At 41.6% G+C, this 26,208-nt stretch overlaps 1 protein-coding gene across 1 annotated transcript; it reads right to left on the bottom strand.

The window, feature by feature from the left end:
- Positions 1-285: 285 nt before the first annotated feature.
- On the bottom strand, positions 286-25,788 carry LOC121945016 (major intrinsically disordered Notch2-binding receptor 1-like). The gene is given in 8 exon segments (XM_042489016.1): positions 286-535; positions 6,370-6,633; positions 17,887-18,362; positions 18,365-19,340; positions 24,139-24,201; positions 24,203-24,483; positions 24,486-25,030; positions 25,729-25,788. Coding segments are annotated over 7 exon segments (2,733 nt in total). The 5' UTR covers positions 24,961-25,030; positions 25,729-25,788; the 3' UTR covers positions 286-337.
- Positions 25,789-26,208: the final 420 nt, after the last annotated feature.

Here is a 26,208-nt window from a genome sequence, read left to right as displayed (position 1 = left end):
AAATCCAATCGGGTTCATCTGCTGAAGACAGACAATAAAATCAATGACCTTCAATCTGTCAGTTTATAACGAGAGTAAACTACTAAACCAAGAGAATAACAGTAGATATTATGCACTTGCTGAATTCATTTCTATTGTACAATAGTTGTCCTAATCATTTTTATATTGGCAAAAAGGACTACCAGAAGTAAATACTGCATTAAAAACAAAAAACTTCAGACTCACATCGTCCCAACGCGTTCATGTTGTTGGTGAATCTGCTGCACGCTCACTCGGTCCGCCAAGAAACGACAGCAGTAAAAGTGTCTGATTTTTTAGGCCGATCCGCTCCGTCCTCTCATGTTTTCATGGTGCAAATTGGAACGACGATGACCAGGATCACAGTGCAGGTAGCTGCTGCGATCAGCGCCCCGATCTTACACACCTTCGCCCTCCTGAACTCCGCCTCTTTCCTCTTGAGCAGTGAGCCGTAGCCGGGAGTGTAGACGTCCTCCATCCAGTACTCCAGGTTGTTGGGGTTCAGGGACTCCTGTGTCTGATGGGACAAACAGAGGGACATACATTAGAGGATGCAAACATCTGAGGAAAGATGCACATTTTGAACATAGTTTTCAGAAACTTTGTTTTGACTGAAGGAACCAGAGACTCTTTGGAGCCATGTGCCCCCCCTCTGCATCCTTTAATTTATGAATGTATTCAAGCGTAGATACAGTCAATACAAAGAACACTTTTTGGGCCCTGTTTTTCTCTTCTTTTTGAAAACTAGAAAATCACCAGAATAGAAGTTTGAAAAGTACATTTTCGGGTAATTTTCTTGCACTTTTCATAGATTTCTTGCTAACCTCTTCTCTTGTTGCTCATATGTTTTTACCATGTTTTTGAATAAATTTAAGTCAGTTTCAAATCCAGGTCTCAAATGCTTAAATAAGTAATTTGATTGTATTTCCATCTTTGCTGAGCAACAGTTCTATGTGAAAGGAATTAAAAGTCATCCCATATAGAGGCCTGTCCCAGATATAAGCAAGTAATAGCCAGGCTAAGTTTTGCGGTATCTCTTTAAGGGGCTGCACTGAATCACCTCATAAACAGAAATGAGAGATGCCTTGAAAGCAAAGTAAATGATCTCGGTGTCTGGTCGTTTTAACCAGCAAACAAGGAGCAGATGGTGAGCTCTGACTGCGTACTAATGAAGGGAGGCAGCAGGGGGCCGATGTGACTGGCCATGATCGACCCCGAATATAACCAAAGATAACGTACGATAGACCCCTCCTGATCCCACCAAGTCTTCAGCCTGAACCAGCAGCCGGGCTGTCTGTGCTCTCGACACGTAGACTCTGCTGCACACTGCATCCTGACTCCAAACTAATGAGTGTGCACGCCGCCACCAGGGAGCTGCTCTCCGTGGCTGTGTTGTTGTGGAGGGGGGGGGCATTTTGCCTTAATTAGACACGGACAGTAAAGAGCTGACAGGAAATGAGGAGAGAGGTGAGGGACAAACAACAAACGTCCCCAGAAGAAAGTGAGCCAGGGACGCTGCCATTACATCGTCAGCATGTTAAAGCACCAAGACGCCCAAGTGGGCTTTTTTTCAAACTATAATTAAGGCTGACTGAGGTGTTTAGTTTCAGCTACTTTAGCTTTACCATCTCTAAGTCAATAGAGCAGTCCCTGCAGGATTTCACAGGCTGCTTTTGGGATTGTTGCAGCCTGAAATGCCTGATTTTATGGCAGCTTTTCTAAAAACTTGTAATGCAGGAGAGGATATTTATAGGCATTTTTTAAATCATGACAAAAAATTTTTAGAAATTAAAAAAATAAATAAAAATTACAATTACCTAGGATGTTGCATTTTTCAGAGGCAAATTTTCTAAAAATAAAACAAATTGAAATTTCCAGGCTTGGAGAAGTTTTGGGAAAATAAATATGCCCTTAAAGCCTTGGAAAAGTCATAAAATTTTGTCTCACAAACCTGTAAAATATCAAATGATGTGTTCATAGACCACTGGAAATTTGAAAAGCTTTATTTATCTATTTAATTAAATATGTCCAAAGTTTTTTTTTTTTCAAATGGCCCTTTTCTCCCCTTAAAATCACCCAAAATGGAAAATAATGATGCCTAAACGGTTTATTATTATTAATATTATTATTAATTAAATATATAATTATAGAATTAGAATCAGGACAATTATAAAAAAAACCAACTTTTTTTATATTATTGTATATTCTCCCTCAGCCAATATTCTGTTCTTTTCCTTTTCTCTTTTTACTAATATTTTGCCGTTTGTGGAACATTTCTTACCAAGTTGCTCGTTATGCCTTTTCCTATGTTTTTGAAAGAAATAAAACAAATTTTCTCAGGTTTCAGAGGTTTAAATGCTGGGTAGAGGTGTTTTAGTGCAGCGCAAAAAAACTGATGTGATCCAGGTGGTAAAAGGACAACAAATTTTGTGTTACATTAGCCGTGTGATGCTGACAGTTATCCCTGTCATTGTGTGAGTGGTGCAGCAATAGTCTCATAATAAACAGAGAGAGAGGGGCTGAGCGTGTCAATATACTGCAGGCAGCTCCACTGGAAAGACATTTGACCTGTTTTAAATAATCAAATTTTCTGTAAAATTGTAGTGATCGGACAAAATTGCAACGTCTCGAAATCCTGGTAATAGTAAGTTTAGCTACCATTGTTCAGGCAGAGAGAGGAGAAAGATTTTGTGCAGCCTGGATGTGATGAAAGTTTCTGCAGGACCCACAGAAAAACCTGGCTCTGCAACAGAGAGATGGATTTTGTTTTTTCCAATCTGCTCCGTAATTGTTGTGCTAAACACAGTGCAGGAGGGACATTTGTCATTGTGAGGCTTCCAACTAACAGCACATCGTCACTTTATCGGGTTCTTTTATATACTATGAAAAGAGGGAGCAGGAGGCAGATGGACAAACAGAAACATGCTCCACATTAATGATAGATTATAAACAAGACTAACAAAACTATGTAAGACTGTTTCGCGCCGATAGCCTTTGTCACGATGCACACAACAAAAGAAAGATGATTCATCCCAAGTGAGGAAGTCTCTCTGGGACTAATGAGCGATGGCGAGGTGGAGCACGACACGGACGGGGGGGATCAATAAAGTGTGATAATCACGACCACATTGGGACGGTCACAATAAAAAGGACGTTCTTTAGTCATGATCGATGAGTGATTTTTGGTGACATTTCACTCATAATTACTCACTAAACATGGAGAGTTTGTGCTCAGCAGGAAAGTTCGAGAATTTTACTGTCTGCCTTTGTTTCTAAATCAATTTGGCTAACCTCGAGGTTTGTTTCCAACCGGTCTAACTTCTCATGTTTCTCAGCTTCTTGAATTTCGCGGTCGGGAAAAAGTGATTCTTGGCTGTTGTGGCGTCATGAGAAAAGGGCTTGTAGTTTATTGGTGTGATTAATTTTTGCAGTTTAGGCTACTTTCTCTGTCCGTGGTGCTGAAAACTGCGTTGTTGTTATGTTTCCTTGCAAAGGTATAGAGATGTAGATGCCTCATCATGAAAAATCTTGAAAATCATTGGCTGCTGGATTGTGCATCAACGTGCCCGCCATATTTGAGAGGGCAAGACATGCCTGTAAACAGTTTTTTTATTATTAAAAATAAATATAAAGAGGTTTATGATCAGTTAATCAGAGTCTTGATATTTAGGCTATAATCGCTGCTGGACGCTCTGAAGTGTGTGTTCTTCTACATGAGAAAAAAAAAGACGGAGGGGGCAACCGTTAGCTCACCTGGTAGAGCGGGCGCCCCATGCACAGAGGCTGTGTCCTCGCCACAGCTGCGGTGGGTTTGATGCCCAAGATGACGAAGAATAGTTTTCAGCAAATATTTGGGTCATTTTTTTTGGTTGCTTAGTTGTTGTTTTTTTTACTTTTTTCTTATTTTCAGGTACTCTTTTTTCTTTCTTTCTTTCTTTTTTTTAATTTCTTGCTTATTTTTGGGTCATTTCTTGTGAAGTTGGTTATTGCCTTCTCCCCAGTTAAACCATTTTGCCGAGGTTATAAAGGGTGAATAATCCAATCAAAAAACTCATTTTTATGCGGTGGCTTCTCTGAAATCAACAGTGGTGAAAGTTATTCTGTTATGATTAAGGCATTAATAAGCAGACTGTGTAAGCTTGTTGAAATGTTGTCTACTTGCACGTTATATTATATTCTACAGGGATGTCTCCCAAATTTGTAACCAAGGACAATAAGACAAATCCATGTTTGACATTTATGAGGTTTTACATTTACTTGATGATGATACTGTATATTATCTTTAACCACGTTAGTAATTCAGTTCATGTCAGTCTGACACACACACTCCGATTTTGAGCGCCCAGCAGTGATTGTTGCTTAAATATCGACTTTTTTTTCTATGAGATCATGAACAAATCTTTAAAATTGGTTGAGAAATGTAGTGCTTTTTACGTAGAAGAAACAAAACAAAAACGCTGCTCCTCTGTTTGCTTGCATTTGTTTACAGGCAATTCTCTCTAATATGACAGCGACATTGACGTATGGCTGCAAAGTGCTGACACAGTCAACGCAGCGTCTCTGATATATCTCTATGATCCTGTGGACTAAAGGCTCTGTGTGATGGAGAAGGGTGTGTGTCTTTGTGTGATGGGAATCTGCCAAAAAAAAAAAAAAAAACATCTCCACCAGCAAAAAAAGAGAAATTGCCTGCTTGTTAAGGTGCTAATAAAACGACAAAATGATGATTTGTTGCAAGTAGCTTTTTAAGTGCTGAGATTTTTACTTTATTTTATATCGAAATGGGTGAATTTTGCTCGCCTCAAGATGACTTTCAGCAGATAACAAAGTTGAAAAGCCTTTTCCCACATTATCAGTAGATTCGGTAAGTGAAAGCCATTTTAAGGGTCCCTGTAAGGACATTTGAAGACTCAGCCAGAGGGCTGAGACGTATCTCACCTCCACTCGGAGGCTTGTCGGGCAGAGGAATTGATTTCTGAGTCTCTTGTGACTCTGGAGGCCGTACAGTGACCATCAATAATGTGCCTCAGTGTCGAAGTCGAGTCTCTGCAGTCTCAGGAAACCACACAAACACACATGTAAGAGGAGACGCCCCGAATCTACGACGACCTGCAGGTCACACTTGACGATCGATACTGAGGGGGAGGGTTTGAACTGGTGTGTATGAGTAATACAGTGGTAAATAAAATACGGGCAAGTTACAATCTCAGCTAATGAAACCAAACAGCTGAAATTAACTCAGTTATTCTGGTCCGTTAGAGAAGGAATTGATTGTCACAGTGAATCAGAAAACCTTTTTAAGCAGATAAAGACGTCAAACCGTGTTCTTTTCCTTTTTTTCCCGATCAATCACAGCCGTCCTTTCTCCGTCACACACAGATAATTCCTGATCCTTCGCAGTCTCACAGAGACTTTTTCTAAAAGGAAACTGAATATGAAAATACTGGCTTTGGGGAATAAAATCAGAAATCTCTGAAGTGTTTCAGAATGGCCCCAATAAAAATGGATAAGTCTTTCTTTTGTGTTTAAAAAGAAATCCACGTTCATGTTAGAGGTCCACCACTATAGTTTTTCAGGGCCTATAATGATAATGATTATTAGTACTTAATGAGACTGCTAATTAATATTTGGAACCGATATGCACTGACAAATTTCTCACCAAGTTACTCATTGCCTTTGTAACACTACAACAGACAGATTATCGGCCTGGGCGATTATTGGCCTGGGCGATTATCTGGGCCGATATTTGGCATTTTGGCGTTTTATTTTAATGATCACTGATAGAAATATTAATGAAAAAGTGTGAGTAAATGTGATTCTGCAGTACATGCACAGAAAGTGTCAGCATTGGAGGAACTCTTACTTTATTAAACCTCAGGGAGCTCTTTTTAATGTATTGGTTTTTATTTCAATTTTCACTTGACTTTATAAAAGTTGCCAGGTGCTTTCTGTGTATGATGTTGAAACTTCCAGTTTTGATTAAACATTTGCTAAAAGCAAAAAAAACAAAATGTTTTTTTGGAGTTCATTATATTCCAAATTCTAAATTTCATCATAAATATTTTCATTTTTATTGTAAGCGCATATCGGTTCCATTCGGTATTATTGGTCTGTTATTGTCCCTGAAAAACCAACATAGATGGACCCTTATGTAATACACACACTTTTTCATTAATTATTTATTATCAGCGATCATTAAAATAAAATGCCAATACAGATCATCGGCAAATGCCAGATTTCGGCTCCGATAATCGACCCCACCGATAATCTGTCGACCTGCAGAGTAACAGGGCGGCTCTGTAGCTCCCTCCTCTACAGCCCTGACTGTGCTGATTCGGCAGAGTTCAGTACCTGCAGGTCCAGGGCAGTCAGCTGCTTCCCCTTCTCTCCTGAGTTGCGTTTGTACTCCTCGATGGTCCAGGACGGCTGGCCGCGCTTCCCGTCCGACAGGCTGGTGAGCCTCAGGTCGGTGTACAGCGGGCTGCCTTTCACATGGGCCTTAATGGAGGGCGTGAAGGGGTGCGGGGAGAACACCTGCTCGCTCAGGTACGACTCCTTCGGCGGTTTCGGCTGGTGGTGGGCCTGGGGGAGCTCGTATTGACGCTCTCGCTCTGCCTGCAGATGGAAAGAGGAGGAGAGATCAGAGATCAGTTTCTCTTCTTCGCCTCTGCTTTAGAAAAACACTTTGATTTATTTTAAACCAACAAGGGAGTTACTCATCATACATCAACCAGAGGCTTCTTCTGAGCATTTAGAGACTTTTTAAACTTCTTTTATCAGTACAAAATGTAATCTGTAAGACAAGAAGCACTGGGTGTTTCACATAGCAGAGGGTTTATTATAAATGATTTTAATATCATCAGACTGCTGATGTAAATGCTCAGGGAGAGACGGTAAAATGTTGCTGTGTAGACATTAAGACAAACAGAAGAATTCAGCTCTCCAGACGTCCTGCTGTGATGAACACATGAAGCATGCACCATAATTTAAAATACCATAAAGCTTCAAAATTTGCTGAAATTATTGACCTCGACAGGCTTATATTTGGGTCAGGTTTTTCTTTCCTTTCACACGAAGGTGTTGCACAACAAAGATAGAAAATACTATCCAATTATTTATCTAACCCTTTGAAACATGGGCAAATGGACTTCATCTACTTTTTTTTTTTTTTTACAGCTAAATATGGCACTAAAATATGTGTCTGAAAACATTTTAGTAGAGAAATAGACAGTGCAGTAACATAACATTTCTTACAACGACTTTTGAAGTCTATCTTGTTTCAGAGATGGAGAGAAAATGCTTGTTTAATGTTTAACTTTCTGCTAACTGAAGCTGAAGGCTCACGGTTCCCTCTTCGGGTTCATATTTATATAGCAAACATTCAAGCTTTGAATCACAGTGTGTCCTCCGCCTCACTCCCGACTGCAGCTTCCTGCTCGTTCAGCAAACTTTCTGTTGCTGCCTTTACGCAGGTTAGACTCAGCACTGGGGGGCAATGAGCTGGCCAAATTCAGGCCGCTACAGCCGCCAACTGAAGCTCTGTCTCCTAGCGAAGCAGGAGAGGCCATCTTCACATTTGTACATTTCCATTGAGCAGCCGTGTGGTAAACATATACATCTGTGTTGTATATGTTTATGCGAAAACAGTCGATTCAATTTGTTTTGTAAAAAAAAAATCCATTAAAATGAATCCAGCATGTGTTCCCAGAGAGTTTAATATACTCTCTGCGATAAAAATAACATTACTCATCCAGCACAGACTTGAATTAATTTCCAGGGAGCAGTTTTTTTCTTAATGGCACACAACAAAATGAAGAATAAAGCATTCCTGAAGACGGAGCATCGACTGCATTGATCCCACAGCTCTTACAAGCAGCTGCCATCGATAGCGACTGCAGTGAGAAACATCTGTCTCCAGGGTCAGTGAAGGTGATCTGAGCGTGTGTGTGTGTCTTTATTGAGCAGAAAAGCGGGGTGTTTGTGGTTCTCAGGCAGCAGTCAGCAGCCCGTGTTAATTGGATGGTTTGTGCAGCGGAGTCTTTGGAGAAACTGAAGTGTGATAGATTACTTTGACGAGGCAGAACATTCATGACTCAACAGTCATCACTTCACCATGGAAACTGTCTTCGACTACTCATTGACTATTCACACAACGGTTAACCTCGACTGTCTGCGCAGGAATCTGGACACATTCTCGACAGTTCATTCCAGTGCAGGGAAACTTTGCCGACTTTCAACCAGCTTTGTATCACAATAACGGTGGCAGTAATGTTCGCTCCAGTGGATCTTTCGTTGGCCTTTGTGATGCGACTCAAACTACAGATTGTACTCCCTCATTTTTTAGACCTGCCGCCACAACGGACACAGAGTGTATACCTGCCCTCACATGCTCCTCGGAAATATCATATTCGCTATATTTATGAGTTACAAGCACACGAATGGCCCTCAAAAAGTCTGAATTATGAGTGGGGAATTGGGAAATTTAAATTATTTTAATTATTGATCACATGTAAAGTGTAATAAGGTATTGATGTTAACTGTTATCCATTTAGAACGACCTAGATTAAGTATAAAAATATAATATGTAATATGTAGAATGTAAAGAAATAAATAATATATAAAAATATGAATAAACTTGAAATGGCTATCAACCTCTTTGTTAAAATGTTTTTAAGCATTAAAATGAAAACCATCGTCTTTGTAGATTTTATGAACTAAAAGCTCATGAAACACAACGAAGTCGGAAGAACGACTTCCCAACTCGAAAACTGCGACCTTCGACATCCCGATGTAAACATTAGTAGCTAACAGATGCTTGTTTCAAGGCTCAGATCGCACAGCAGACACTCACTGAAATATTGCAGCTTTATCTTGTGTGTGTAAAGATAAATTAGGCTCCTTATTTTCACTATAGAAAGGAGACGGTGGACGTGAAATGGTGGAAATGGCCAGAAGCTGCCTTGATAACGGCAGTCGTTCTATCCTCTGTCTCATGATCACAAAGTAAACTGTAGGTTTGTTCCTCTGCACTGCAGTTGTTTAACAGGATTGTGTACTTGTTGCTGCTCAGTGACCTTGCATGTTTTTTTTTATTTTAGCTCTCTGCGTCATGACCCATAAAGCAGAGGACTTATTGAATTAATGATAACTCGGCCTTATTCAAGCTACAAAATGGCAATGATCTCTCTTTCTGATGGTGTTGAGGTGTTTTTACACCAACATTTGTTTGAGAGTGTATGTTTACCTCCCCTTTGTTTCTGGGTTTAGACCAAACAACCTTTGGCCATCCGACTTTGCAGCAGGCAGTTTGCAAACTGCGATGAAGTGCGATGGTGACAGAGTGTCATGCAGCTGCTCGGGTTCATTGCAGCTGCCAAAGTAGTAACACCGCTGTGGCTGCACATGCAGCAGCACCTGCAGAGGTGGTTTGCAAGCCTTTGCTTGGATGCCAAGAAGCATAAGTGGTGCTTAGTTACCGATTCCCTCTCAGTACAGGATGACTCGTGATACTAGGGGTTGTCACAATAACTGTTGCAGGGGACACCACTGAGAGACGTGACCTCCTGCCTAACGGTGTGTTCATGGACGTCTCCCTGAGGGAGGGACCTGCCTGAAGAGACCTGTAGGTGGTGTGTGGCCTCCGATGGCGGTCTGACACACTAACCTCCTGGAGCTGTGAGCAGTTTGTTTGGTCCTACAACACTTCAGGCTCCTGACACAAGGGAGGCATGCATTGGTGAGGACAGACAACCACACCACAGTACAAGCACGGTGGACTTCAGTCTGTCGAGGATGGCAGAGTCTGTGGTTGTGGGCGCCAGAGCACCCGTTGTCTTTGACAACTCTCCACGTTCCAGGACTGGAGAATAGCGGTGTCCACCATGTGTCCATGTCGAGGGGCAGACTCTCATTACGTTTATATGCATAGTTAAGGTCATAGCTTGATCAGGCCATTTAACTGGACTTCTGTCCTTGTCCTCGTGTCCAAGCAGTAGGGGAGAATCCATTTATTGACGGAAGTATGTCCGACCCCTTTCAGCTAGTTGCTATTGACCTTGTGGTTGACGTTTGACGTCACATACCAAATCAATTAGCAAACGGCAAAAGGGTTGCATGTCAAAAGATGGATAACTTATCGGCTGTACATTTCGTACGTACTCCATCCTTTTTCTTTTAATCAATCTTTTTATTGAATTTTCAGTGAGAAGGGAAAAATACAATGAATGTTATGAACACCAAATATAATTTACTCCCAGCTTCCCACCCACCCTCAACCTCTGGTACACAAATTAAAAACACACAAGGAAATAATAACAATTAATCTCAAGGCTAAAAACCACATAAACAAAACAGTACCAGGTAAGACAGTAGATCTAACTAGGTCTCAAAGAAATCAAATGGGACCAGAAAGGTTCCCAAATTTTGACAAACTTTTCTCGGTCATTCCTCCTTGTGCATCTAATTTTCTTCAGGTGCAAAAAGCTCATCAGGTCTCTCATCCATTGAATAAACAAAGGGCGATTCTGTTATTTCAGATTCTAAAGAATTACACGCCTTACTGTAGAAAAGGCAAGAGCATTGCTTAGTTTTTGGGGTATTGAGGAGCTTCTAGGGACTACTAAGTGCAATATTTTTATTTGCAACAGAGGAAAGGTCCTGAAGACAGATTGCCAAAGATGTCTCAAAGAAGGACAGGACCAAAACATTGAATGAGAGCTTAACTGGCATTGGGGCATCTGTCGCAGAGAGGGTTTATGTTGGGTTTTATTTTAGCGAGTCTCGTTTTTATCCAGTAAACTCTGTGAATAAGCTTCAGTGAATAAGGCTATGGCAAGCACAAATAGAAAAACTACATTTTTTTAGAAACTTTGCATCTGAAATTGTCCAACCTTGATCGCATGTACTCTGTGTTTTACTTGGTACCTTCGTCTTGTTTTGTTTTCTTCCCTTATTTTTTGGTTTTCCCAGCTTTGAATTGAATTAAAATTTCTTCTTTCTTCTACAAAGTTATATGTTGGTGGACATACGGGTCAAAGGCCGTCATGGGGACTATGGAGCATGTGCAGAATGCCTCCCCCAGTTCAGGTCTGATTGAGGCGTATACATGAAACAATAATTCGACCTAAAACCACATTATCGAAGTGTATTAGTCCGACTTTGAGAAATGCAACAAAGCACAATTTCAGTCAGACTAAAATTTAAAATTTACATGTGATTTAAAAGTTTAATTTTAGTCGGAGAAACACAATAATTCAACTTTTTCTGACATCATGTAAACGTAATGACTCACCAGAGTTTCACAGATTTGGCCATCAGTTCTGTTATTTATGATAATCTCACCACAGTAATTGCTGAGATCGCTGAAATACTAAAATAAATTAGATTTAACACAATCAGTCAGAAGATCAGGCAGATAGTAAACAAACCAACAGCTGATCCGGATTATCTAATCCATTTTAATTGGAGGCAAAATGAAAAGTCCTTGGCTGCAGTGAGCACACAGACGTTAATAGAAGTCATGACTATGGCCATGCTACATTTCTCAGTTTTGCCTATAACCTTGCTCATGATATTTCCTGCACTATCTTGTTTTTATCTCACAAGCACATGTTTGTCTTGCTAAAACAGTTCTGACCCTCCTTTTATATGCAGCCCAGAGCCACCTGCATAACCCCACTTTGTCATTAATGGCTCTGATTTTTTAATATCAAAAAGAGTGTGCACCGCTCGGCCCAGAACAGAGCGGAGAAGCTGGCATGTCATGTTGAGATCTATATTTAAATTGAATGTGTAAATGCAGGTAAATACGGATTAAATCCCCTGGTTCAGACCAAAGGGAACAGGCCAGACTGTGGTTCTTAGAGCGCCCTAAATAGCAGGCTCATCTTGGAGGAACAGCTGGTGGGCTTGTCGATGCTTCAGTCCGTTGGCAGAGGAGCCGACTGTGGCAGCTGAGTCCCAACCATAACCACTGAAGCTACTCCTTTTGTTTTTTAGCATTTTTTACATCCCGACGAAGCTTTGGGAGAGGACTGAGAGGCCGAATTAACCAGTAAATTAAAAGTTATGAGCTTGTAAGATGAGTTAACACCCCGACACTCAGTATGTTTACATGCACAGTTTAGTGGAGCTACAGTTAGAGCTCAATCAGGCCTTGTGTAAGTGGACTGCTGTCCTTGTCCCAGTATATAAGCAGCGGGGGAGAATCCATTTATTGATGAAGTCTGTCCGACTCCTCCACAGCAGCTGGAGATCTGCCCCCTTTCAGCTAGTTGCTATAAACCCATATTATTGATACAGTCTGTGATATAGACCCAATCACAGTCACAGCTGTTAATTTACAATAACTTCAGCTCGAAAACCGCCGTGTCACGTACATATAATCAAACGGCAGTTTTGGGCCGCACTCTGGTGCCATACCGCGACCTCCCTGAGGGGGTGGTATCGGTACGGCTACCAGCGAACTCTGGTGCTGTCCATTTTTGGTATGAAAGCGCCCGACCTCGATCCGCCCCAGCCATCTGGTGTACTCCACAAGTTTGAGCTTAGAAGGCTCCCGTAGATAACGTCTGGTGAGGAGGTCACAGTTCAGGGGGATGAATCTGCGTCTCCTGAACTGTCAATGTGCATTCGCTGTCTCCAGTGCATCAACACAATATTGTCAAGTCTCAGCCCGCGCTTCACGTTGAAACAAGTGAAAACAAATGTGTGTGAAAGTGAGCCGTACACGCTGAAAAATGAAACAATGTATAATGTGTGCGCACCAAAGCTCTAACATATGTGAAAACTACCTTAGTGTACGCTATATTTAGAATATTTTCACCGCTTCACCTCGCTGTCAGACAGCCCTTTCAGACAGGGATTTGAAGCTATTACATCAAAAACATCAAACTGAGAAAACAGTCATTTTCCTCCACTGAACGGCGGAGCTGCTGCTCTACTGCGGCCTCCATCAGCTGCTGTGGAGGCTAAAGAGGAGACAACATTCAAATATATGTATATATATATATTTATGTACGTGACGCTGCGTCTTTCTACCTCGAAGTTATTGTAAATAAATAAAATATAAAATATGTTTTGCGGTGGCCCCGTCCACAGCAGGACATCGCTTAGCTTAGTGTTGTGGGACTGTTCTTTATCAGAGGAGGGGGGCTGCTGCGGTGTGACTTTTAAATCTAAAATTGATACAAAATACGACCTTTTCAAGTTGTGTGTCCCTTACCCAAGCCAAAATTAAAAAGTCCCTCCTCAGTGCTTACATTTTTTACAAATGCCTGGCCTGTTTTGCAGCACCCCTTCCATCCTCATAAATAAAAAACAGTCCCTATCCGTAACCACAGAGGGAAGCCACCACAGCCCACTGAGGTGGGTTCGTGTGTATTCGTCTGATCTCGAGAAATTCGATTTAGTCACATTTCAGTATTTCAAAGTTGAATACACAGTAGTGTTTATTTCTGACATTATTATAGTAACTATCTGATGGAAAAATGATGCTCTGATTCCGTCTTTGGGTGCAGATTTGTGGTGATGCGCGATTATATGTGTTGATGCTCTGAACCATCCAGACATTTCCTGAGATAAGGCTTTCCCTTTTTCTCATTTGTTATCGTGTTTAACTGTGATTGGCAGAGCTGTTTCAGAGCTATCAGATGACTGACAGAGTATTTAATAACCATCACACCTGCTGATCTATAATCACCTCCACCCTGCCCTCTTTGCATACTGCGCTGCTGCACATACATGAACCAAAATAGAAGGTGGAGGCGCCCACACACTTCGTGCTCTTATTATTATTCAAATTTCATGAGTGTGTGTATAATGCGTGCTTCTGCTGTGAAGAACTGCGTCCGCTCTGGACCTGCAGAACAATAGAGCCCTTGGTTTTACTGTTAAAGGACAGCCCCCCTTGGCATCTTGGGTATTTTGTTATGCACTGTAATTATTGTGTCTACACAGTGTAAATCACTTTTAATATCCCGGCTATCCTATAATTATCTGGCTGGCCCACTTTCCCCAAGTGGATAATAAAAGTTTCAGAGTAATATCGAGGCTGACTGTCAGACAGGAAATCTGTTAAGAGACTTTACACGCAGCAGAAGTCTCAGTTAACATGTGACTGGACATGTTTGACGCACAATGGGACATCGTGTGGGACCTGTTTTTGCTGGTCTACATCATATATTTACAATTTTAAGTATATAAAACCTAAGAAAACTAGCTTGATTTCTTTCAAAAACATGGGTAAAATGAGCAATAACTTTAGAAAATATATATATATATATATATATATATATATATATATATATATATATATATTACTCTCAGATATTCCCTGAGGCTGCTTGTATGCTTCAGCTGCGATGTGTCATTTCAGATTCGTTGCCGATGTGGCTGACATTCACACTTGTTTTTTGTGAGCTTGTGAAAACAGTCAGCCCAGATACTACATCGCTTTAGAGAGAAAGGCCAAACTGGAATGATAAAATAAATGTTGAAAATTTTGACTTAAACAGCAACATTTTTTCTGGCTGGCTGCTCCATGTCCTTGTTAAATCTTATATCACCACAACGCTGGCCGTCCCCGACTTCTTCCACTTCTTCTTTCATGAACCCTTCCTCCCTCCATTCTTTCTCCTAAACCCTGAACGCATTTCAGGCACGGAGACGCTCCCCGCTTTAAGCCCTGAAGCATTTTCATCTAACACGGCTGCTGTGTCGAAATCTACCAGCAATATTCAGCGTTAAGTCTGAGCCGAGGTGTAAAAGGAGCTCTGTTAGTGCCAGGAGATGTACTCACAGCCGTCCAATGAGAGCAGGAATGAACGCTGTCAAATTAGGGAGACAAAAATGTCCAAGTGGACGGGATGTCCCCTGGGTGTGTGAGGACTCTCAGTTCAGGCTTCTCCATTTGTAACCTGTCAACATGCATCAACTGGAGGCAGAAACATCTTCCATCTGAGTGCAGCTCAGGAGGATGTGACTGCTCTGTTTAAATGAGCCACAAAATCTGCTCCTGCTGCTCTCTGGACCCAAAACGCAGCAGGTGACTCTCAATCTAAGGCCCTTGATAGGGTGCCAGGTGGCCCCCAGCCCTTTTCTGATTCACAATAAAAATATAGTGATTGACACTGGGAATTGTTTTTGTACTTCTAGTCTACATAAGGTGCCAGAGAGCATAAAAAAGCATCAAAATAAAGCTTGTTTACCAAAAAACAGTGCCAGTGGAGGATCCCCACACCCCCCGACAGAGATGCTAGCAAAGACCCTAATGTCCTAAAATCCTAAAAACATCCTAAAAGTCCCAGGAATGCCTGAAAAGCCAAGAAATCCCCTTGAAATCCAAGAAATGTCCCTTTAATCCTAAAAAAAATCCTAAAATCGTAGAAATGTCCCTAAATTCCAAGAAATGTTCCAAAATCCTAGCCACATCCAAAAATCAAACAAATCCAAGAAACAGTCCTAGAAATGTTTTTAATTACAAGAAATGTCCTAAAGTCCTAAAAAAGTCCTAAAATCCATGAAATGTCAGACAATCCTAAAATCTTAGAAATGTCCCTAAAATCCAAGAAACATACTAAAATCCTAAATGTCCTAAAATCCTAGACATGTCTGAAAATCCTAGAGATGTCCTTAAACTCTAAAAAGGTCTTAAAATTCTAGAATTGTCCTTAAATCCCAGAAACGGGAATGGGGCTGCTGCGACTGGCCTCATTTTGCAAAAGTGGCCCCAAACAAAGCGAGCGGAGTGTCGCTGCTGTTCAGGGTTGAGGTCAGGACGTGGTTAGCCTAGCGTAGCATCTTGAACATTTCCATTACAGTATTTTTCGGTTACATTTCCAGCTCTGTTGTTTGGCTCTCCTCTCAGCGCTGCTGACTGGGGGCAGGCCTTTACAGCAGCATGTTGAAATGTCAAAACGTCTCAGCAGGTGTTTAACACGCTGCTCGTTCCCTGTGACCTTTCGGTGCAGAGTTAAATGGAGCGGGTGTTAACCGAAATGGGTCCTGATGCTGGGCTGTCTGCGCGCTGCCTGCTGCAGTGTCAGCGGCTTCGAGTCACTGTCAGGTGATAAAACTGACACAGGAGAGGTATTTCTGTCCGTGTGTTCAGACTCGAGGTAATCACATGCAACTTAAAGGTCCCTCCTGATGAAGAAGGCCTTTTTCATGGATTTTCAACATATGTGTCCGCAGTGTGTCTCCCAAAGCAAAGAAGAGACAATTCTCTTCCTTTTTCTCCATCTATCAGAAAACGTGTAATAATGAAGTTGTCAGATCTTTGTGACATCCTCTCGGGTTTGTGAAACACAGAACCAGCACTTCCCCCGTCCAGGGAAATCCCAGTAAATCTGCCTTGCTGTCCGCTTTGTGATTGTGAGACAGAACATACAACAAATCTTTTCCATCACCTGAAAAGGTGATTATTAACCTGCCATTAACCCTCAACTTGAAACTACGAATACCACGCCTAATGGAAACACGTCAGTTTCGAAAAAACCCATTTATCGCAAAAATGTGGTATTTCAGGCAATTCGACAAAGCCATATTTCACAAAATTGCAATGGGAAGACTTTTTTCACTTTAACATTTCATATGATGTGCAACACTGGGTGGCTGTAATAGATCGGCTTTATTGAGTGGCAGCAATAGAAATATCGCCGTGCTTCCTTGAATGTTATTGCAAGAGGAAAGTTGCGCAACATCGTGAGAGAAGTCGCATAATATCACTCAAAGGAAACGCAGTCATCTTGCAATTGTGTTTTAATCAAAATTTCGAAAAACACTGCTTAAGTTTTGCACAAATCTGTAATGGAAACCCAGCTGTTGTCTCCCTACCTCAGGAGGCTCTCAGCAGCACGATGTTTCTCTTTTATCTGTTTAGGAGTCTCTGAAATAGGCGGGTTTCTGTGTTTCCGCTGACTGAGGTTACACGACTTTTTCTCATCCCAGTAACCATGGCGATAGATATTCAGAACATTAGCAGCTTTATTTCTATTGCAGCCAGTGCATTAGCTGTCATTATTTCCAATCCAAGGCCACATAGGCGTGTTATGGAGCCATGATGGAAAGGCGAGCCCCTTATACATGGAAGCGGTCACGTATGAGGGATTTCTGGGAGCTGATAGTCCACGATTCAAAACTTCCGGATGATCTGCTCAACTTTCTCAGAGTTATGTGATGCAATAACAGCTCCTTAGCTCCTGCTGCCTCATGAGGGAGCCAGTTCCTACTGACAAGCACACAGACACAGCATCACGTGACCTAGAAAAGACTAAATAAGGGTTTCTATTGCAGTTTTGAGAAATATGTCTTTTTTAAATTGCCTGAAATACCACCTCATGCAAGTGTAATACCTTTTTGTGATAAATGGTAGTTTTTTCGAAATTGACATGTTCTATTAGGCGTATTTTATATTCCCAGTTTTGATTTGGTTACCGGCAGCATTATTTCCTGACACTGTCCTTCAGCGTTTCATGTGCACTCGCCTGTGCGTGTTGCATATGAACGCACCCGGTGCCATCCAGGTGTACGGCAGCGTACGATAACGCCACCAGTGCTGTCCGAGCGTGCTCTCATCTGATGTGTTGGCGCACTGAGGTGGCTTTTGGTGTCACGCTAATACGCCAAAAGCACTGACAGAGCGGTGCTATTTGACGAGCTCGGACTGAGAATCGTCTGGTTCTTTTCACTTCTTTGTCTTTGTGCTTTTATACGGTTATAAGCATTTATCTGTTGGACACCTCTAATAAGTGACATTCTGCATTTGATCTGTTTACTTTGTCGATTTACTGAATTCTTACTTTATGTTCTACTTAGTCAAATTCTGTGTCTGTGTGTTCAAAGTGAAAAAAAAAGAAAAAACATCTCTACCTCTTTGGCTTTGCGGTGTCTGTCCTTGCTGTCTCTGTCCTTGTCCTTGCCCTCGTCTCCTGGGTGGCAGGAGTACGAGACCGTCCTCCAGTCCCGCGTAGAGTTGGTGATGCTGGCGACCTTTGGCTCAGTGGCGCCGTTCTCCTCGTTGAGCGAGCGTGACGACCTCCGTATGAACATGCTCTTCTTCAGAGCTTTCACCCTGAGGCTGTCGCTGTTACCTCCGTCTGCGCAGCACCACTCGGGCGACGAGCCGCTGTCCATTTTGATGTTGTGGCCGGTGGTGTGGCACTGGAAAACTCGGGGGGACAGTGTGGTGTCCGGGTGTGGGTGCAGCTTGTCTGGGGTGGCGGATGCAGACGCCGTCTCCCCGTGTCTCCCGTTGGCCTCGGGCTCCTGGATCTTTTCGTCCAGCTTGTTGAGCTTTGACAGCACCTGCGAGATCTCGCTGCGGACCCCCGACAGAGACTCCAGCTCTTCTCGATCTCCCCGATCCTCATGACCAGCTTGCACACGCTCGATTTCAGCTCGTCGTCCGTGTTCTCCAGCGAATGGAAGAGGCGGTCCAGCTTGGACTTGGCGAGTTTGACCGTGTTGCGTTCAGGGGAGCTGTCGCCCTCAGACTTCAGCGTTACCTGAGAGAGAGACCCGTTGCTGTTGTAGCACGACGACTGGACGATGCCCAGAGAGTCACAGACGCTCATATCATCCAGAAAACGAAAAATGTCACTGATGTCATCGCTGACGGTCTCAGGCTCCTCATCACAGTGTTTGAAAGCGTGTCTTTCTCTGTCGCCGTACTTGGCAGGGTAATCCTTCGCCTTCTTCTGCTCGGCCTGCTCGGTTTGAGTCCCGACACTGGAGGAAGTGTCCGCTCCCTGAAAGGACGGGCTGTTTTTCTCCCTGAACCTTTTGGCCGCTTCTCTTTTCTCCAAACCCGCAGGGCCGCTCGCCGTTAGAGCAGCGTCCTTCATTTTTATCCCGTTAGTTTTCTTTGCGAAGCCAGATGGAGAAGCTATCACCTTCTCCTTTGGGCTCTGAAAGTGCGTCTCGCTGTCATTGCTGATGATGGTGACGTTGCGGTGGTGACTTTCTTTGAGCGGTTTGCTGTTCAGAAACGACCTTTCAAAATCCGGAGGCCCCTCCTCTGTGTTCAGACTCAGGCTCTTCACTGGCCACGACGGCTGCTTCCCCGTTTTGTTGCTGTGCTTCCTGCTGCTGACGCACTCGGACACAGTGGTCGGACCAAAATACGTGGACGCCTGCAGGTCGTCCAGGCTCTCGTGCTTCACCCTGCGTCGGTCCTGGAGAGGCGAATTGAGCGGAGGCTCAAAGTAGGGGTTACTGTAGGGCAGTTCGAAGCTGTGGTTGAAGAAGGTAGCTGGCTTGTGCAGCTCCCTCCGGTGGTAGCCGTCAGCAGCTTTACTGCCCTGTTTGCCCTCCGTGGTGATCACCTGAAAAAGTCACACAAACCAGGACTGAGTCAGCTTTAAAACACTCTGACTCAGCAAATACAGAAAAATCCAACCCAGCAGGCAGAGGAGGATGTTGGCATACAAACCACAAATATGTCACATTTTTGTGTTTCATCTGTATCATTTCAACATTTCTAAAGTGACGTAGTGTCTGAGCTGACTGTCATCAGGAGGTGGAAGGTGTTAAGAAAGACGCCTGCTAATCTGCAGACCACAGTTCAACACCAACAAACAAAAAATTTCATTTAGTGAGTTGTTGCCAGCAGCTTTTTAGGCACCAAATGCAGATGTTTTTCACTGAGAAATTGCTGCATTTCTTGCCAGGATACTGCCATTAAAAGTGTTTGTTTTTTACTGAAACCTTAGGCGGGTTTCCATTACAGATTTGCACAAAAGTTAAAGGATATTTTCAAAATGTTGTTAAAAAAAAAGCGATAACACCTTGATAATATATCAACGTTGTATTCAAAGCCTGTTCAGCGGTCTGCAGATGGAAAAAATCAATTAATGCAGGTTTAACAAAGGTTTCCATCCCAGAGTTCTACAAAACTTTAGTGATATTTTCGAAATGTAGATAAAACACAATTGAGAGATAACTGTATTTCCACTGAGTGATGATCTGCGATCTCACGTAGGCGTGTTATGGAGCGACAGTGGAAAGGTGAGCCCCTTATACGTGGGAGCGGCCACATGTGAAGGGTTTCTGGCAGCTGATAGTCCACGATTTCACAGAGGAATTGTGGATTCAAAACTTCCAGATGATCCGCTCAACTTTTGAAGAGTTATGTGATGCAATAACACCGACAAGCACAATGCCATAGCATCATGTGAGCTATAAAAGCCAAAAAAAAGTTTTTCCATTGCAGTTTTGCGAAAAATGGCTTTTTAAAATCACCTGAAATACCACCTCATGACGTGTTTCCATTAGGCATATTTTATATTAGCAATTTCAATTCGAGCAATTTGAGGGTTAACGTTACTTTTCCTGCCAAGATATTGGCCCAAAAAAGTGGTTATTTTTTATCAAAATATTGCTGCACTTTGAATTGCATTTGATTTGTTTGAAAGGTGCAGTATAAATAAAGTGACTGTTTGATCGATTTCAGGGTAGGACTGTAGCTCGAGAAGTGGTTGTCTTTTACAGACATAACTGTCTCATGCTGGGATACTGGCTCAAAAAGTGGTTGTTATTTACTGCAACATTGCTGCTTTTTCAGCAGTAAAAGTGGCCCAAAAAAAGCGATTATTTTTTTCTCAGAGGCATTGCTGCGCTTCCTGCCAGAATAGTGCCCTGAAAGGGATTGTGGCCTGAAAAAGCGGTTGTTTTCTACCGTTGTTCCTGCCAAGATTGTGGCCTAAAGAGTTTTTGTTTTTTTTTAACCAAAACATCACTGCTTCCCCTGCCCTAATCAGAACAAAGTTGTTTTTGTGGCTTAACCTAACATAAAGCAATTTATCCTCTACATAATTACATGCAAATATAACATATCCACTGTCTGCTGAAATGTAAAATGCAACACTGACAAGTCGATTTTACTCAAAGTCCATGAAAACAATTGCCTGGAAAAATGTAAATAAATATATAGTCGCAATTTATGTTTTTTTTTACATCTTATTGTTAAATTTATATAAAATTTATATATTCATATTATCATATTGTTGCAGGGGAAGATATCAGAAGTTTAATTAAAGTAAATCAAGTTTGCCATACATATCTGTATTCTGCTGGCTGCTAACTAGTCAATCATTTTTACATTTTTCTTCAACATGTTAAAAAAAAAACAGAACTCACAGATCTCCTACTTCATCGTTGTCAAAATCCTCTCCGTGATGATCAAGTTAAGTCAGACTAATTTAGTTAATTAAAGTTGATAAAACCGAAAAAGAACAAGGTAATTTCAAAGGAAACACTTTTTTCCCTTTAGTTTAACCTACCACTTTAATGTGAAGTTCACATAAATAAGGATTTATTATTGCATTTACTTTACTTTTTCAAGGCAATTGGTTATCTAACTTATTTAAAGTAAAGTCAGTTTGTCAGATTTTACAGCGCAACACATTCAATGTTCTACTGGAATCACGAAAAATTAGAATTAAAATATATATCCCAAAACTATTGGAGGCCTCCAGAGGTCGTATTTTAGAAGCAGAAAATGCAAATGGATTACTAAATTTAGTGAAAAACTTTTTACACTGTAAAGTTGAATATATTTTAAACGAGCGCTCTGTCAAGCTGTGTTCATGGGAACAATAAAACTTCCATTAGGGACCTCTGACCTTCAGAATAAAAGGGGTCGGAGGTTAGTTTTTGGTATTCATTCTCACCAAACCGGAGCAGGCATTAATATAATAATCTGTGTCAGAAAAATAAAACACTACAACACGTCCTCACTGTGTGCTGAACATAACAGCTGCACCATCAGCCAGTAAGAGCTCAGTGAGTCCTGCTGGACGGTTAATGCATAATTCATATGCTCATAAAATACGAGTAAGACGACATGATTTAAGATGTAACTCAACCAAACTAACTGTTGTTCTTACACTGTAAAATCTGACAAGTTGATTTTACCTTTAAAAAAATCGAGTATATATATATATATATATAATATATATATATATATATATATATATATATATATATATATATATATATATACTCGATTTTTATATATATATATATATAGCTATTAATTTATGTTTACTTAATAAGTAATTGTTAAGTTGACTTCAAATTTAATTATATTTACTTGATTTTGTTGACCTGTCTGAGGAGATAAGGCTGCAGAATCAGCTACGTCTTTTAATTCACCTCTTAAATCACTTTTTTATAGACTTGCTTTCATGTGATGTCGTCTTTTTATTTATTTTACCTTTTCAATTATGTTTTATTCCTTTCATTTCCTTATTTGGGGTTTGGTTTCTTATATTGTTTCTGTTGTTGTTTTTGGTCTTTGTATTATTTTATGTTGACAACATGCATCTTGCATTATTTGTCCTTTAGTTTTCGTTTCATCTTAATGCTACTGTAGTTTTTTCTCACTTGTTTTCAGTAGGACAGTTTGGCTTTCTGTTGTTGTTTCACCGTCTATCTATCCCAGTTCGGCTTTGCTTTGTTTGTTGAAGCACTTTGTAAGCTCTGTAGTTAAAGGTGCCATATAAATATTTATTACTATAATTATTATCATTGTTGAATTGTTGCAACTTAGAAAGATTAATTTAATCAAACACATCACTTTTAAGTTTTAGCAACTTCAGTAAACAACGTTTACTTTGTGCTTTTTATCTGTATTCTGCTGGTTGCAATCCAGTCAATCATATTCTCTTTAACATGTTAACGAAACTAAACTCGCACATCTCCGAACTTCATTATTGGCAAAATCCTCTTTGTGATGATCAACTTCAGTGATTTACTGAAGCTGTGAACACTTAAAAGAACACAAAAATTTCACTTAAGTTGCAGCAACTTCAAAAAAATAAGTAAATACCCTTTTTTTACATAAAAAGCAAGCATGAATTAAGATGAATAGGTATCTTTACTAACATTTTTTCAAGGCAATTAGCTTCCAAGATAATTTTAAGTAAGATTAACCGATTTTACCGTGTAACCTTGATGAGCCCGTCGACCAATCAGAGGCTTTAAGGTTTCACATTGATTTGCACAAAAACAACAGAAATACAACAACAAAAGACAAACAAGTTGTGCAGGTGAGATTTAAGAAACCCCTCAGGGCTTTTAAGGAATCTCACGTCAATGAACATAATAAGCAGAAACAAGGTCACGTAATCAGAGGCTGTGTGTCTGACTGAGTGTCAGCTGTGCAATCGAAAACAAGCGGCCGTCTCAGCTAAAAGAGCTTAATGTTCAGCTGTGGAGAGAAAAAACAGCAATAACAGAGACTCTGCACAAACAGGCTGCACCCACACCAAACCCAAAACACATACCATGTTAACCCTCAGGGACGGTTTTGGCTGTGTTTTTTCATTTATAGTGCTTTTTGAGGTAATTTTTTCTTGTTTGTTTTTGAACTTTTTTAAACATTTATTATGGGTCATGTTCCGTTAAGATGCTTGTTGCCTTCTACACACGTTTTTGCGCAGGTTTCAAAGGGTCAATACTGGTAACTGTGATAACTGTGGTCGCTACAGTCGTGATATGATTTTTTTTTAACGTTTTATCCCTAGTGCCAAACCCTGACAACGTCAAATGTCCATTAACCCTTTGAAACCTGAGCAAATTAGCTTTATTTCTTTCACAAATGTAGGGAGAAGGCAATCAGTAACAAAAATGGAAATGACACAAAAAAAGGATGATAAACAGATAAACAAACAAAATAATGAAATCTGTGCATATTTGCTTGATTGAATAAAGCAAGAAATTTGTAAAAAGAAGAAGAAAATTACCTAAAAATTATATAAATAAATAAATGAAATTAAAAAATGTTAAAAAGTTTAAAAAATGATCCGGAAGAAGTGTTTAAAAATTGTCATAATTTTGCAACATCATTTTAAATACATAATCATGATAATTATAAATACAGTTTTCCCCACCCTTTTTCTTTTCTCCCTAGATATTATTCCCTAGATTTAAAAAAAAATCTTTTTCCCCATGTTGTTGAAAGAAATCACACTAATTTGTTCACTGTTGGAAGGTTTAAATATTTATGAAAAGGCGTTGGACAGCAGCATAAGGAGAAAGGGCTGAACACTGAATCAGAGCTTCTCTCTGCAGCTTAAATCCTTCAACAGCATCTTTAGAATAAAACAAAAAAACACCGACCTGTGGGGAAAAGGCCACAAAGTTGTGGAAGTCCTCCTTGAAGACGTTCCTCTTCTGGATGCAGGGAGTGGACGGAGAAGGGCTCCTGGTGGCCGAGGTGCTGCAGGGACTCCTGGTCTGTGGTGGACTCGCTGTCGATGTCCATAGGGAAGTAGGTGCTCTGCATCTCGCAGGGCGGGGAGTGCGAGCTGCTGCTGGAGTACTGGGGCAGGTGGTGCAGCTTGTCCAGAGACGCCGCTTTGCACTTGAGGTCCTTGCTGACGCCCAGGAGGAAGTTGGGGTCCGAGGTGGGGATGAACTGCAGGCAGTTGTTGCAGTCGGATGATTTGGGGCAGGGGGGGGCCCGGGGCTCTGCTGGGGGCGGTGGTGATGGTGGTGGTGATGGTGTCCGTCCCTGGAGGGCTCATAGCCGAGCCCCCGGTCGCAGTCCTGGAACTTGTAGGCGTCGTTGTCAGACCTGCACAGCTCCACCGAGTGGTTCTTGCTGAACTTGGCTCTGTGCCCTGTGGGCAGCTTGTCTTTGGCGATGCCTCCGTTCATCTGGATCAGATTGAACATGGTGACGATGTCCGCCGCCACCATGAGCTTCTTGGACTGGGGGTCCTCCATGGAGCAGCGCATCTTGTCCTTAAAGAGGGTGGCGGGGAAGGATGGGTCCATGCAGGCCGTGTAGAAGAGCAGGCTGCGCAGCTTGGCCAGCTGCACCAGGTCGAAGCGAGCGCATAGGGACTTGCACAGGTCCTGGTAGGACATGGTGTTGTGCTTGGTGTCCAGCTCGTCCAGGATGCGGACCAGGAACAGAGAGTACTCTGGGAGGTCCATGGCTGCTCGGTGGATGGGGACAGGCCTGCAGGGGGGCGGTGGGGGTCCTATCTCGGGGGAAGCTTGGCACCTGGAAACCACAAAATCTAAATGTTCAGTGTGTTTTTTTATACACAAATACCCTCCACAAAGCTACAAATATATCTAATTAAACCTTCCTGAGAGAGTCAGGGAAAATACATGAAGCCTTTGTCCATTATGATCGTCCAAGGACATAGGGAAATTTGAAAATCCTATGATAAGAAAATGACCGCCAAAAAATAAAGAAACAAATAAATCACCAAAAAAATTTCAAGAATAAAAATTTACAGGAAAGAAGTCCTCATTACTTAAACGAATAAAGAAAAACAAATCACCAAAAATTCTGAAAAAAAAAAAAATGCTAAAAAACTTTAAAAGAAAAAAAAATCGCAATAAGCTTTTAAAAGAAAAAAAATGCCAAAAGTCATTAAAAATTGTGGAAGGAAAAATGCATTAAAAAATGAGAGGCATTTTTTTTAAAAGAAAATGTGTCTTTCGAACCTTCAGGAAGGCATGTTTTCCTAAAAAAAAAACAAAACCCAAAGAAATAAGGGTGATTTTTTTTCCCTGCAGAGGTCCGGGCTAAGCCCCCAATGTCCTCAGTCCTAGAGACACCCCTGCTGCCCCGTGTACCGGGACCAGTTTTCTCTACGTTTGGGCAGCACCAGCAGCTGCAGAGCCTCTCACAGAGCAGATTTCAGGCTGATTTGAGGCTGATGTGGGATGCATTAACATACCGTCACTCACCCTGAGTTGTAGCAGAGAGGAGGATCATCTGATGAAGTCGGTGCGGAACAGCGTGTCTCTGAGCGCAGAGCCAACAAAAGACAAAATCAACTCAAGCATCATCCGGATCTCCAAAAAAAAAAAAAAAAAACCCAAACAGGCTCTGCAGAGACCAACTTCAGCCCATTCAATTTTCCATCTGAATGAAAAAATTTAACCAAATGCACGGTGCGTTCACATGCACGCGCACAGGTAAATGCAGATCATTTAATAGTCTGATTGATGCTGAGCAGGATCCGTCCTCCCTGAGTGTCCGCCGGATGGACCGTCTCCATCGTCCGCTGATGTCCTCCCTCCCTCTCTCGGGCTGCTGTCACAGCTGCGACGCTGTGATGAAGGAGCTGTCCGGGGATGGAAACTGCATGCTGTGCTGAAAAATAACCAGCGTCAAACCCGGAGAATTAAAGCCACTACCGGTGACTGCTTTCAAAATAAGAGCCT

Source organism: Plectropomus leopardus, chromosome 1, assembly GCF_008729295.1.
Source record: "Plectropomus leopardus isolate mb chromosome 1, YSFRI_Pleo_2.0, whole genome shotgun sequence".
In the NCBI taxonomy this organism is placed as follows: domain Eukaryota; kingdom Metazoa; phylum Chordata; class Actinopteri; order Perciformes; family Serranidae; genus Plectropomus; species Plectropomus leopardus.
The sequence above is the reverse complement of the archived record's forward strand: the minus strand, read 5'-3'. Positions and strand labels throughout refer to the sequence as shown.